At 44.4% G+C, this 14,376-nt stretch overlaps 1 protein-coding gene across 1 annotated transcript in view; it reads right to left on the reverse strand.

Annotated features, from left to right (window-relative positions):
* Window positions 1-3,704: 3,704 nt before the first annotated feature.
* Window positions 3,705-14,376, reverse strand: part of abca4b (ATP-binding cassette, sub-family A (ABC1), member 4b) — a 158,970-nt gene continuing 148,298 nt past the window's right edge. The window contains exon 50 of the mRNA XM_068036820.1: window positions 3,705-5,329. Coding sequence (XP_067892921.1) covers window positions 5,156-5,329 — 174 coding nt within the window. The 3' untranslated portion in view covers window positions 3,705-5,155. The remainder of the gene's footprint in view (window positions 5,330-14,376) is intronic.

The following is a 14,376-nucleotide window of genomic DNA, read 5'->3' on the forward strand; positions in this document are numbered from 1 at the left end:
TAGTTCAGACTGTGGGGCGTGTATAGTTCAGACTGTGGGGCGTGTATAGTTCAGACTGTGGGATGTGTATAATTCAGACTGTGGGATGTGTATAATTCAGACTGTGGGACGTGTATAGTTCAGACTGTGGGGAGTGTATAATTCAGACTGTGGGATGTGTATAATTCAGACTGTGGGGCGTGTATAGTTCAGACTGTGGGATGTGTATAGTTCAGACTGTGGGGCGTGTATAATTCAGACTGTGGGATGTGTATAGTTCAGACTGTGGGGCGTGTATAGTTCAGACTGTGGGATGTGTATAGTTCAGACTGTGGGGCGTGTATAATTCAGACTGTGGGATGTGTATAGTTCAGACTGTGGGGCGTGTATAGTTCAGACTGTGGGGCGTGTATAGTTCAGACTGTGGGATGTGTATAGTTCAGACTGTGGGGCGTGTATAGTTCAGACTGTGGGATGTGTATAGTTCAGACTGTGGGATGTGTATAATTCAGACTGTGGGATGTGTATAGTTCAGACTGTGGGGCGTGTATAATTCAGACTGTGGGATGTGTATAATTCAGACTGTGGGGCGTGTATAGTTCAGACTGTGGGGCGTGTATAATTCAGACTGTGGGATGTGTATAGTTCAGACTGTGGGGCGTGTATAGTTCAGACTGTGGGGCGTGTATAGTTCAGATTGTGGGATGTGTATAGTTCAGACTGTGGGGCGTGTATAGTTCAGACTGTGGGGCGTGTATAGTTCAGACTGTGGGATGTGTATAGTTCAGACTGTGGGGCGTGTATAGTTCAGACTGTGGGATGTGTATAATTCAGACTGTGGGATGTGTATAGTTCAGACTGTGGGGCGTGTATAATTCAGACTGTGGGATGTGTATAGTTCAGACTGTGGGGCGTGTATAGTTCAGACTGTGGGATGTGTATAGTTCAGACTGTGGGGCGTGTATAGTTCAGACTGTGGGATGTGTATAATTCAGACTGTGGGATGTGTATAGTTCAGACTGTGGGGCGTGTATAATTCAGACTGTGGGGCGTGTATAGTTCAGACTGTGGGGCGTGTATAATTCAGACTGTGGGATGTGTATAATTCAGACTGTGGGGCGTGTATAGTTCAGACTGTGGGATGTGTATAGTTCAGACTGTGGGGCGTGTATAATTCAGACTGTGGGATGTGTATAGTTCAGACTGTGGGGCGTGTATAGTTCAGACTGTGGGATGTGTATAGTTCAGACTGTGGGGCATGTATAGTTCAGACTGTGGGGCGTGTATAATTCAGACTGTGGGATGTGTATAATTCAGACTGTGGGGCGTGTATAGTTCAGACTGTGGGGAGTGTATAATTCAGACTGTGGGATGTGTATAGTTCAGACTGTGGGGCGTGTATAGTTCAGACTGTGGGGCGTGTATAATTCAGACTGTGGGATGTGTATAATTCAGACTGTGGGATGTGTATAATTCAGACTGTGGGGCGTGTATAGTTCAGACTGTGGGGATTGTATAATTCAGACTGTGGGATGTGTATAGTTCAGACTGTGGGGCGTGTATAGTTCAGACTGTGGGGCGTGTATAGTTCAGACTGTGGGATGTGTATAGTTCAGACTGTGGGGAGTGTATAGTTCAGACTGTGGGGCGTGTATAGTTCAGACTGTGGGATGTGTATAGTTCAGACTGTGGGATGTGTATAGTTCAGACTGTGGGATGTGTCTAGTTCAGACTGTGGGATGTGTATAGTTCAGACTGTGGGGCGTGTATAGTTCAGACTGTGGGATGTGTATAGTTCAGACTGTGGGGAGTGTATAGTTCAGACTGTGGGGCGTGTATAGTTCAGACTGTGGGGAGTGTATAATTCAGACTGTGGGGTGTGTATAGTTCAGACTGTGGGGCGTGTATAGTTCAGACTGTGGGATGTGTATAGTTCAGACTGTGGGGAGTGTATAGTTCAGACTGTGGGGCGTGTATAGTTCAGACTGTGGGGAGTGTATAATTCAGACTGTGGGGCGTGTATAATTCAGACTGTGGGGTGTGTATAGTTCAGACTGTGGGGAGTGTATAGTTCAGACTGTGGGGCGTGTATAATTCAGACTGTGGGGTGTGTATAGTTCAGACTGTGGGGCGTGTATAGTTCAGACTGTGGGATGTGTATAGTTCAGACTGTGGGGAGTGTATAATTCAGACTGTGGGATGTGTATAGTTCAGACTGTGGGGCGTGTATAGTTCAGACTGTGGGATGTGTATAATTCAGACTGTGGGGTGTGTATAGTTCAGACTGTGGGATGTGTATAATTCAGACTGTGGGATGTGTATAGTTCAGACTGTGGGGAGTGTATAATTCAGACTGTGGGATGTGTATAGTTCAGACTGTGGGGCGTGTATAGTTCAGACTGTGGGATGTGTATAATTCAGACTGTGGGGTGTGTATAGTTCAGACTGTGGGATGTGTATAGTTCAGACTGTGGGGCGTGTATAATTCAGACTGTGGGGCGTGTATAATTCAGACTGTGGGGTGTGTATAGTTCAGACTGTGGGATGTGTATAGTTCAGACTGTGGGGCGTGTATAGTTCAGACTGTGGGGCGTGTATAGTTCAGACTGTGGGGCGTGTATAACTCAGACTGTGGAGAGTGTATAGTTCAGACTGTGGGGCGTGTATAGTTCAGACTGTGGGGCGTGTATAATTCAGACTGTGGGGCGTGTATAATTCAGACTGTGGGATGTGTATAGTTCAGACTGTGGGGCGTGTATAGTTCAGACTGTGGGGCGTGTATAGTTCAGACTGTGGGGCGTGTATAATTCAGACTGTGGGGCGTGTATAATTCAGACTGTGGGGCGTGTATAGTTCAGACTGTGGGGCGTGTATAATTCAGACTGTGGGATGTGTATAGTTCAGACTGTGGGGCGTGTATAATTCAGACTGTGGGGCGTGTATAATTCAGACTGTGGGATGTGTATAGTTTAGACTGTGGGGCTGTTATAGTTCAGACTGTGAGGAGTGCATGGCTTAGAGTTGAACGCCGTTAATTTGTAGTAATGTGCTGGAGAATGGGGACCTTGGGGTTTTCGGGCGGTTTGTCATTAAGAATCCTTGGAAGCAGCCCTTCAGTGTTTTCGCTGCTTCCAGCTATAGTATAAAGAAAAAACAGAATGCCAATTTATTATATACAGCTGTTGTTTTTATTCTTTCATGGAATGTGGGCATTGCTGGGAAAGGCAGCATTTGTTTCCCATTCCTAATTGCCCTTGACAACTGAGAGACGTGCTAGGCCATTTCAGAGGGCAGTTAAGAGTCAACCACATTGCTGTGAGTCTGGCATCACATGTAGGCCAGACCAGGTAAAGAGAGTAGATTTCCTTCCTCAAAGGACATTAGTGGACCAGGTGAGTTTTTATGACAATCGATGTCATGGCACCATTACTGCGACTATCTTTCAGTTCCAAATATACAGGTGTAAACTACCTGTGGTCGAGATAATTGCACCTACTTTCACATGGGTTAATGAAAGGATCGGCTGCGCTGGCTTTTCCCCTTCCCTTTCCCTGCCAGTTCTGGAGCTGTCCTTCCTCTGCAAAAAGCAGGAACCTGTAACAATGACACTTCTGAGCAGGCAGTGTACTCAGCATCTGTTGATGTGAACTTTTTGCTGAATACATCAGAAAGATTTCATTGGAGTTTAAACATGATGGAATTTGGACTGGTAGCACTCAGTATTTATCTTCATCATGTAAATGCCAATATTACTGATTGCAGTGGGAAATGTCTGATCACTTCATAGTTTCTTTACTAAAATTCAATAAAGATTTATATTGTGAAAGCCCTGACTTTGCAATTTCAGACACTCTCAGGTATGTAATAACTCTGACAGTTTATTAGCATTATTTATGCACAGGACATCTGTTCTCATTTCTTTTGCCAAAGGCATATTAACAGTGATATATTCAATGGTCGAGTATGTGGCAGAATGCATGCAGTCTACACAGCCAATGTTTCCACTGTGTTCTCAGCTTTTATTGTTTCATCTATTCTCATAAGAGTCTTTCACAGTGAAAAATGTTGCATTAAGCTGATTTTTTTCAGATATAAAGAAGTGTGTGGGTGTTTCTGTGTGTAAGAGAGGGGGTTTGGGGGAAAGCTAAGGATATTTGAAAGATAAAAGCAGAGAAGTCAGTCCTATTTCTAATAACAATGTCAGGTAATCACTTTAAATTGTGGCTGAAATTAGAACTTCATAAATGATTTTGTTTTTTTTTAAATCTATAGAGTTTTTAATCCTTTAAAAGTACCACTAAACATCTAAATTGCATTTTAAATCACCTTTTAATATTGATGTGACTCTAGGAAAACTCTCATACTGGTGCTGGTTTATCGGACTGATTTCAGGCCACTGTCAGTCAGAGTCTTATCATAATTCAGAGTCCAGAGCACAGGTTGTACCCTGTACATGTGTCACAGCTACTGCTTCAGCCATGGGATCATGCACTGCGGGAACAAGCTTTACACAACTACTTGCTGAGAACGCCTATCAAAACAGAACTATGAGGGAAGATTTCATTTGTCTTAGCAAAATTGCAAACCTATTCTTTATATAAATGCTTAATATGTAGCACACAGAAAAAGCCTTTCCCCTTGTTTCTTCATTTAGGTCCAGAAAAGGCTACACTGTGTTATTACAGGTCTTCAATTCTATTTCATAGTGTTCAATATTAAAAAGGTACTGAAACCCACTTTTGAAGATGTTATATCACAATTAACATAGGCAACAGGCATTTAGTATATAAAGGTTTAATATACTATATATACGTGCATGCTGCCGGTTATCGGGAATGCACAACATGATAATGAATTCCTCTGCAGGCATCTATGTTACGACTGAGAAATGATCACAGCCATGTGTAATTTATAGCTATCGTACTCCGTGATAGTAGACTTTCCTTTAGAGTTAGACATACATGATCTTGAGATTGGCTACTCACTAAACTGCATGTCACAAAACCTGATGTTACAGTTTGCTGATCCTGGTAACTGCCGTCACATTGATACTGTAGAGTTGTCACAAGTACGGTTTGTGTTATTAAAACCACCCTGAGGAGCGTTGTCACATCAGAATGTTTGTGATTTAGTCTATCTGATGCAATCTGTTTATTGCTGTTTTGTTGGCACTTCCTCAAGATTTCATCTCTTTATTTGTCGCAGTAGTGGAAGTGTTGGTAGTAATCGGTTGAGTGGGTTCCACTGGAGCTGGTGATACCTTTACCTCCCGCCTGGCCCCAGCAGCACGCGGATGAAGAGCAAGATTTTCATCTTCAGCTGTCTGTTGTTTGGCAAAGTTCACAAATACCTAGGCAAAGGTTAATTGAACATTAACTGTGGTAACTTAATGAAAACACCAAGCCAACAATGCGTATGAGGATTTCAGCCTCCAACTAAGTGTATTTACTCTTAAATAGAGTATGAGAGTAAGCTTACAGGGAACATAAAAACTGACCGTAAAAGCTTCTATAAATATGTGAAGAAAAAAAGATTAGTGAAGACAAATGTAGGTCCCTTACAGTCAGAAACAGGGGAAATTATAATGGGGAACAAAGAAATGGCAGAACAATTAAACACAGACTTTGGTTCTCTCTTCACAAAGGAGGACACAAATAACCTACCAGAAATGTTAGGGAACCAAGGGTCTAATGAGAGGGAGGAACTGAAGGAAATCAGTATTAGTAAAAAAATAATATTAGGGAAATTAATGGGGTTCAAGGCTGACAAATCCCCAGGGCCTGATAATCTACATCCCAAAGTACTAAAGGAAGTGGCCCTGGAAATAGTGGATGCATTGGTGATGATCTTCCAAAATTCTACAGACTCTGGAGCAGTTCCTACGGATTGGAGGGTGGCAAATGTAACCCCACTATTTAAAAAAGGAGGGAGAGAAAAAACAGGGAATTACAGACCAGTTAGCCTTACATCAGTGGTGGGGAAAATGCTAGAATCTATTATAAAAGATCTGATAGCGGAACACCTGGAAAGCATAAACGGGATTGGAAAAAGTCAGCATGGGTTTACAAAAGGGAAATCATGCTTAATAAATCTACTGGAGTTTTTTGAGTATGTAACTAGTAGAATAGATAAGGGTGAATCCAAATATTTGGATTTTCGGAAGGCTTTTGATAAGGTCCCACATAAGAGGTTAGTGTGCAAAATTAAAACACATGGGATTGGGGGTAATAGAACAAAGAACAAAGAACAAAGAAAATTACAGCACAGGAACAGGCCCTTCGGCCCTCCAAGCCTGCGCCGATCCAGATCCTCTATCTAAACATGTCGCCTATTTTCTAAGGGTCTGTATCTCTTTGCTTCCTGCCCATTCATGTATCTGCCTAGATACATCTTAAAAGACGCTATCGTGCCCGCGTCTACCACCTCCGCTGGCAACGCGTTCCAGGCACCCACCACCCTCTGCGTAAAGAACTTTCCACGCATATCCCCCCTAAACTTTACCCCTCTCACTTTGAACTCGTGACCCCTAGTAATTGAATCCCCCACTCTGGGAAAAAGCTTCTTGCTATCCACCCTGTCTATACCTCTCATGATTTTGTACACCTCAATCAGGTCCCCCCTCAACCTCCGTCTTTCTAATGAAAATAATCCTAATCTGCTCAACCTCTCTTCATAGCTAGCGCCCTCCATACCAGGCAATATCCTGGTGAACCTCCTCTGCACCCTCTCCAAAGCATCTACATCCTTTTGGTAATGTGGCGACCAGAACTGCACGCAGTATTCCAAATGTGGCCGAACCAAAGTCTTATACAACTGTAACATGACCTGCCAACTCTTGTACTCAATACCCCGTCCGATGAAGGAAAGCATGCCGTGTGCCTTCTTGACCACTCTATTGACCTGCGTTGCCACCTTCAGGGAACAATGGACCTGAACACCCAAATCTCTCTGTACATCAATTTTCCCCAGGACTTTTCCATCTGTATAATTCACTCTTGAATTGGATCTTCCAAAATGCATCACCTCGCATTTGCCCTGATTGAACTCCATCTGCCATTTCTCTGCCCAACTCTCCAATCTATCTATATTCTGCTGTATTCTCTGACAGTCCCCTTCACTATCTGCTACTCCACCAATCTTAGTGTCGTCTGCAAACTTGCTAATCAGACCACCTATACTTTCCTCCAAATCATTTATGTATATCACAAACAACAGTGGTCCCAGCACGGATCCCTGTGGAACACCACTGGTCTTGGAAAGGTTACATTTAAAGGTCTCCATTTTGAGAAACTCCCTTCCACTGCTACTCTCTGTCTCCTGTTGCCCAGCCAGTTCTTTATCCACCTAGCTAGTACACCCTGGACCCCATGCGACTTCACTTTCTCCATCAGCCTACCATGGGGAACTGGCATGGATTGAGAATTGGTTGACAGACAGGAAACAGAGAGTAGGAATAAACGGGTCTTTTCCAGGTGGCAGGCAGTGACTAGTGGGGTACCGCAGGGATCAGTGCTTGGCCCCAGCTATTCACAATATATATTAATGACTTGGGTGAGGGAACTAAATGTAACCTTTCCAAGTTTGCAGATGACACAAAGCTGGGGGAGGGGGGGGCGGAATGTGAGCTGTGAGGAGGTTGCAAAGAGGCTCCAATGTGATTCGGACAAGTTGGGTGACTGGGCAAATGCATGGCAGATAGTTTAACGTGGATAAATGTGAGGTTATCCGCTTTGGTTGTGAAAACAGAAAGGCAGATTATTATCTGAATGGTGATAGATTGGGAAAGGGGGAGGTGCAACGAGACCTGGGAGTCCTTGTACACCAGTCGCTAAAAGCAAGCATTCAGGTGCAGCAAGCAGTTAGGAAGGCAAATGGTATGTTGGCCTTCATTGCAAGAGGAACAAGGATGTCTTACTGCAGTTATACAGGGCCTTGGTGAGACCACATCTGGAGTATTGTGTGCAGTTTTGGTCTCCTTATCTGAGAAAGGACTGCAAAGGAGATTTACTAAGCTGATTCCTGGGATGGCAGGATTGACGTATGAGGAGACATTATGTCGACTAGGCCTATATTCACTAGAGTTTAGAAGAATGAGAGGGGATCTCATAGAAACCTATAAAATTCTAACAGGACAGGCTAGATGCAGGGAGGATGCTCCCGATGGCTGGGGAGTCCAGGACCAGCGGTCACAGTCTCAGGATACGGGGTATGCCATTTAGAACTGAAATGAGGAGAAATTCCTTCACTCAGAGGGTGGTGAACCTATGGAATTCTCCACTGCAGAAGGCAGTGGAGGCCATCTCATTAAATATATTCAAGAAGGAGATAGATATATTTCTTAATGCCAAAGGGATCAAGGGATATGGGGAGAAAGCGGGAAAAGAGTACTGAATCAGACAATCAGCCATGATCTTTTTTGAATGGTGGAGCAGGTCCAAAGGGCCGAATAGCCTGCTCCTGCTCCTATTTTCTATGTTTCTATGACTTAGAGGGCTAGCCTTTATTTGAAGAAACATGTGTTTATAATCTAGCATCTTTGACGCAGAAAAATGTCCCAAGGTGTATCACAGGAGCATGAGGAAAAATGGACGCCAAGCCAAAGAGTGGGAGATTAAGAGAGGTGCTCAAAGCTTGGCCAAAGAGGTGGGTTTGAAAGAGGGTCTTAAAGGAAGGCAGATAAGTGGAGATAGAGGAGTTTATTGATGGAACCCAGGGAATTGGTCAACAATGGTGGGACAAAGAGAGAGGAGGATGCAGGGTAACAGAAAACTTAGGAGCAGTTGTTGGGCTGCAGGAGGTTACAGAGATGCATGTGAATTTTAAATTTGAGCCTTTGGTGGATCAGGAACTGGTGTTGGCCAATAAAGAAAGGGGTGAGGGAAGAACAGGACTTGGTGCAGGATGGGATAAGGACAAGAGAGAGGAGGATGGGAGGCTGGACACAAGAGCATTGGAGTGACTGAGTTTAGAAATGGCCAGGTATAGATAAAGATTTCACTCACGGATAAGCTGAAACAGGGGTAGAGGTGTGTGATTCTTGAAATTATGCAAGTGGAGGTAGGTGGTATTGACAGAGGAAAGGAATGGGATTGGAAACTCAGCTCAAGTTGAAAAGGATGTCGAGGTTGTGAAAAGTCTGGTTCTGCCTGAGCTAGTGGCTGAAAAGGGGAATAGAGTTGGTGATCAGAGGATGGAGTTTGTGGTGGGGGCTGAAGATGATGGCTTTAGTCATCCTAATGTTTAGCTGGAAGGAGTTGCGGATTATCCAGGGCTGGATGCCAGGCAAATAATCTGATTGCACAGAGGCAGTGGAGGGATTGAGAAATATGGTGGAGAGGTGGAGCTGGGTGTCATTGTAGTACATTTGGAAGCATGTTTGTGGATGATGTCACCAAGGAGCAGTAGGTAGATGAGAAAAGGAGGAGCCAAGAATGGATCTTCAGCGAAATCCAGAGTTTAGAATTGTAAAAGATATAATGCAGTCAACGGATATTCTGAATATTTGACTAATCTGCACATTTAATTGGGCATTGATTCATGCTCTACATAATGGAATAGAAAGCTGTTGGTTAATAGAACAATTTAAACAAGTTACTTTTTTATAGTAAGATCGTCACCCACTCATGCAATAGTGCTTTAATTTCCTGTAGGAATTAATCAAAAGGAAAGAGAATGAAGAATCCAACAGTGAGACTGGTGGTGAGAATAAAAGAGCAGCATTGAGAGTGAGAGCACAGTGAGACTGGTGGGGAGGATGAAAGAGTGGCCTCGAGAGCGAGAGCACAGTAACATTGGCAGAGAGGATAAAAGAGCAGCCCCTGGAGCACAGCGAGGCTGGCAGGAGAACAGAAGAGCCCTGGGTAGGGTTCAAAGCAGACCCATCAGGTTCGAAAAGAAACAAAGTGTGACTTCACAGGAAAGCAGGTAAGTGATTGGTTGGTGAGTATTTCTCTTTTTCTCTCTCTAAACTAGGGCATTCTTTCAAATTAGGAGCCAGGAAATTAATAACCTCAATCAGAGTGAGTATAACAGTGAGTGAATTAATGAGCAGTGGCAAAGCAGGTCTAGAGGCATCAATTAAAATTAATAGTTTAAAGAAGGTACCAACTAGATTCTAAAAGAGGGAAGAGTTTTTTTTAGATCATGGACAGGCAGCTGCAACCTGTTGCTTGCAATTCCTACGCCATGTGGGAACTTCAGGACACTTCATGCGTCTTGGGGAAACCACTTGTGTAGGAAGTGTCTCTAGCTGCTTCAGCTCGAGCTCAGGTTTTCCGAGTTTGATCGGCAGCTGCAGTCGCTGTGAAGCTTCAGGAAACGGGAGTTTCCTGGATTGTACGTTCCAGGGTATGGTCCACAGGCAGTGAGAGTTCAGGATCGGTGATGGGTGGTCATTCAGAAGAATAGAAAGAGGCAGAAGGTACGGGATACAGGAATCTTCGGGGTGTGTGCCACTCTCAAACTGGTACTCAGCATTGGAGACTGATAGGAGTGATGATACCTTGAAGGAGTGTAGTCTAGACCATTGAACCATTGGGCAGGGGACAGCACAGGACGGAACAACAGAGAGTAAAAATGTAGTCGTTATAGGAGATTTCATAGTTAGTGGGACAGATAGTTGTTTTAGTAACCGTCTTCATGAGTTTCCCATGGTGTGTTGCCTCCCTGGTGTCAGGGTAAAGGACATCATGGAGAGGGTGCAGAATATTTTGCAGGGGAAAGGGAGTGAGCCAGAAGTTGTGGTACATGTCAGTACCAACGACATAGAGAGAGCTGGTATTGAGATCCTATGGTCAGATTTTCAGGAGCTAGGGCCTCGAAGGTAATAACCTCTGGTGTACTCCCAGTACCACACTCTAGCAAGAGTACAAATAAGAAGATAGGGAGGATCAATACGTGGCTTGAAGCATGGTGCAGGAGGGAGGGCTTCAGATGCTTGGGGCACTGAAACCAGTTCTGGGGCAGGATGCACCTATTCAAAAGAGATATGTTGCACCTCAACAGGACTAGGACCATTGTTCTTGCGGGGAGGTTCACTAGTGTGGTTGGGGAGGGTTTAAAATAAATTGTCAGGGGATTGGGCACCAGCGTATAGAAGTAGAAAAGAGGAATAAGGTGCACAAACTGAGAGTGTTGGATAGTACTAGAGAAGTAGTACCATATTAGATAGGAGCAGAGTGAGAAGGACTTCTAGGAATACAAAGACAGGTTAACAGTGCATGTATGTAAACACACAAAGTGCGGTGAGCAGCTCAGAGACGCACCTCCTGACTCCCCAAAGCCTGTCCACCATCTACAAGGCACAAGTCAGGAGTGTGATGGAATACTCTCCACTTGCCTGGATGAGTGCAGCTCCAACAACACTCAAGAAGCTCAACACCATTCACCACCTTAAACATTCACTCCCTCCACACAGCAGTGTGTACCATATACAAGATGCACTGCAGCAACACAACATGCCTCCTTCAACAGCACCTTCCAAATCCACTTCTTTCACCTAGGACAAGGACAGCAGATGCATGGGAATACGACCACCTACAAATTCCCCTCCAAGTCACACACCATCTTGACTTGGAAATATATCGCCAGTCCTTCACTGTCACTGGATCAAAATCCTGAACCTCCCTCCCTAGCAGTACTGTGGGTATACCCGCACCAGATGGACAGCTGCGGTTCAAGAAGGCAGCTCACCATCATCTTCTCAAGGGCAATTAGGGATGGGCAAGAAATGCTGGCATTGCCAGTGACACCCATATCCCATGAAAGAATAAAACAAATAAGGTTGGTGAGCTACAAGCACTAATACCATGTAGGAATATGATGTAGTGGCAATAATGGAAAAAATATTTAAAATGGTGAGGACTGGGCACTTAATATTCAAGGATACAAAGAGTTCAGAAAAGTCAGGGAAGGAAAAAAGGGAGATGGGATGGCAGTACTGTTCAGGGAAGATATTGCAGTGTTCGGAAGAGCAGATGTCCTTGAGGGGGTAAGGACAGAATCCATTTGGTTAGAGTTGAGAAGCTAAAAAGGGGTGATCATGCTACTGGGGGTATTCTATGGGCCTCCAAATAGTGAGAGAGATAGAGGAGCAAATCTGCAGAGAAATCACAGAGATGTGCAAGAACAATAGAGTGGTGATATTGGACGACTTTAATTACCCAAATACTCATTGGGATAGTATTACAGTAAAAGGGAAGGAGGGGGAGGAATTTCTGAAATGTGTTCAAGGGAACTTCCTTGACCAGTATGTTCTCAGTCCAACTAGGAAGGAGGCATTGCTGGATCTGCTGCTGGGGAATGAGGTGGGTCAAGTGGACCAAGTGTCTGTGGGGCTGTGGACACTGCGACACATCAGGGAGGGGGAGAATTACCTGGACACTGTGTTTCAGGAGACAGTCACATCCCTTAAATTAATTGCATCAAATTTGGACTGTGGTCAGGGACAGGAGGGTGTGACTGCGAGTGAGGCAGGTATGGGGATCCAGAATTTAGTTTTGGAGGAGCCTCAGCCAGTGCTCTTATCCAATAGGTACGAGGTTCTTGCTCCCAGTGTGGACAAGGGCACAGACTGCACGGAGGATGAGCGAACTGACCACAGCACCGTGGTTCAGAGTGCCATTCAAGTGGGGGGAGAAAAGAGAAATGTAGTAGTAATAAGGGATAGCATAGTTAGGGGAATAGATACTGTTCTCTGCAGCTAAGACAGGGAGTCCCAAAGGCTGTGTTGCCTTCCTGGTGCCAGGGTTAAGGACATCTCTTCTGGGCTGGAGAGGAACTTGGAGTGGGAGGGGAAAGATCCAGTTGTCGTGGTCCACGTAGGTACCAATGACATAGGTAGGACTAGGAAAGAGCAGCTTGGGGCTAAATTAAAAAGCAGAGCCACAAAGGTAATAATCTCCAGATTACTACCTTACCACGTGCAAATTGGCATAGGGTAAATAACATTAGAGGTAAACACGTGGCTCAAAGATTGGTGTGGGAGAAACGGGTTCCGATTCATGGGGCACTGGCACCAGTACTGGGGGAGGAGAGAGCTGTTCCATTGGGACGGGCTTCATTTGAACTATGCTGGGACCAGTGTCTTGGCAAATTGTATAACGAGGGTTGTAGAAAGGATTTTAAACTAATTAGTGGGCGGGGGGGTGGGGAGGAGGGTTCGATTGAAGGGAAGTTTAAAAAATCAAAAAGAAACGAGAGAGCAGAGGTGCAGGGTAGTGAAGAGGCAAACAATAATCAAAGTATGACAGGAAGGGGCAGAAAATATAAGCAGAAGAGTGCAGCAGAAATTAGAACCAGAATGAGTAATAATGACAAAAAGTCAAAGCTTAAGGCTCTTTATCTGAATGCACGCAGCATTGGGATTAGTATAGATAGGCATTATGGCTGGCATGGATGCGGTGGGCCGAAAGGCCTGTTTCTATGCTGTACGACTCTATGACTCTATGACTCTATTTGTAACAAGATAGATGAGTTGACGGCACAAATAGAAATAAATGAGTATGACTTGATAGCTATTACAGAGACATGGTTGCAGGGTGACCAAGACTCAATATTCAAGGTTATTCGACATTCCGGAAAAATAGGCAAAATGGAAAAGGAGGTGGGATAGCTTTGTTAGAGGAAGGTATCAGTGCGGTGGTGAGTAGTGATATAGGTGCAATAGATCATGATGTGGAATCAGTTTGGGTGGAAATAAGGAATAGCAAGGGGAAGAGGTCAAGGGTAAGAGTCGTCTATAGGCCCCTGAAGAGTTGCCTCACTGTAGGACAAAGTATAAATCAGGAAATAACGGAGGCATGTAAGAAGGGCGCTACAATTGTCATGGGTGATTTTAATCTGCATATTGACTGGACAAATCAGATTGGCAGAGGTAACATGGAAGACGAATTTGTAGAGTGCATCAGGAATTGTTACTTCGAGCAATACATTGCAGAACCTACCTGGGAACAGGCTATTTTAGATCGAGTAATGTGTAATAATGTAGGATTAATAAGAGATATCATAGTTAAGGATCCTCTAGGGGGTAGCGATCACAACATGGTAGAATTTCAAATTCAGTTTGAGAGCGAGCACCTTGGGTCTCAAACCAGTATCCTCAACTTAAACAGGGGCAATTACAGAGGTATGAAGAAAGAGTTGTCTAAAGCGGGCTGGGAAGATAGACTATGTGGAAGAGCAGTGGCAGACATTTAAGCAGATATTTCATAATGCTCAGCAAAAATTTATCCTGGTCAAAAAGAAGGACTCGATGAGAAGGATGAACCACCCGTGGTTAACAAAGGCGGTCAAGGAGGGTATCCAATCAAAAACTAAGGCATACAAAGCGGCGAAAACTAGTGGTAGGCCAGAGGATTGGGAATTTTTTTAGGAACCAGCAGCGGATGACCAAAAAGC

Source organism: Heterodontus francisci, chromosome 8 (genome assembly GCF_036365525.1).
Source record: "Heterodontus francisci isolate sHetFra1 chromosome 8, sHetFra1.hap1, whole genome shotgun sequence".
Lineage (NCBI taxonomy): Eukaryota > Metazoa > Chordata > Chondrichthyes > Heterodontiformes > Heterodontidae > Heterodontus > Heterodontus francisci.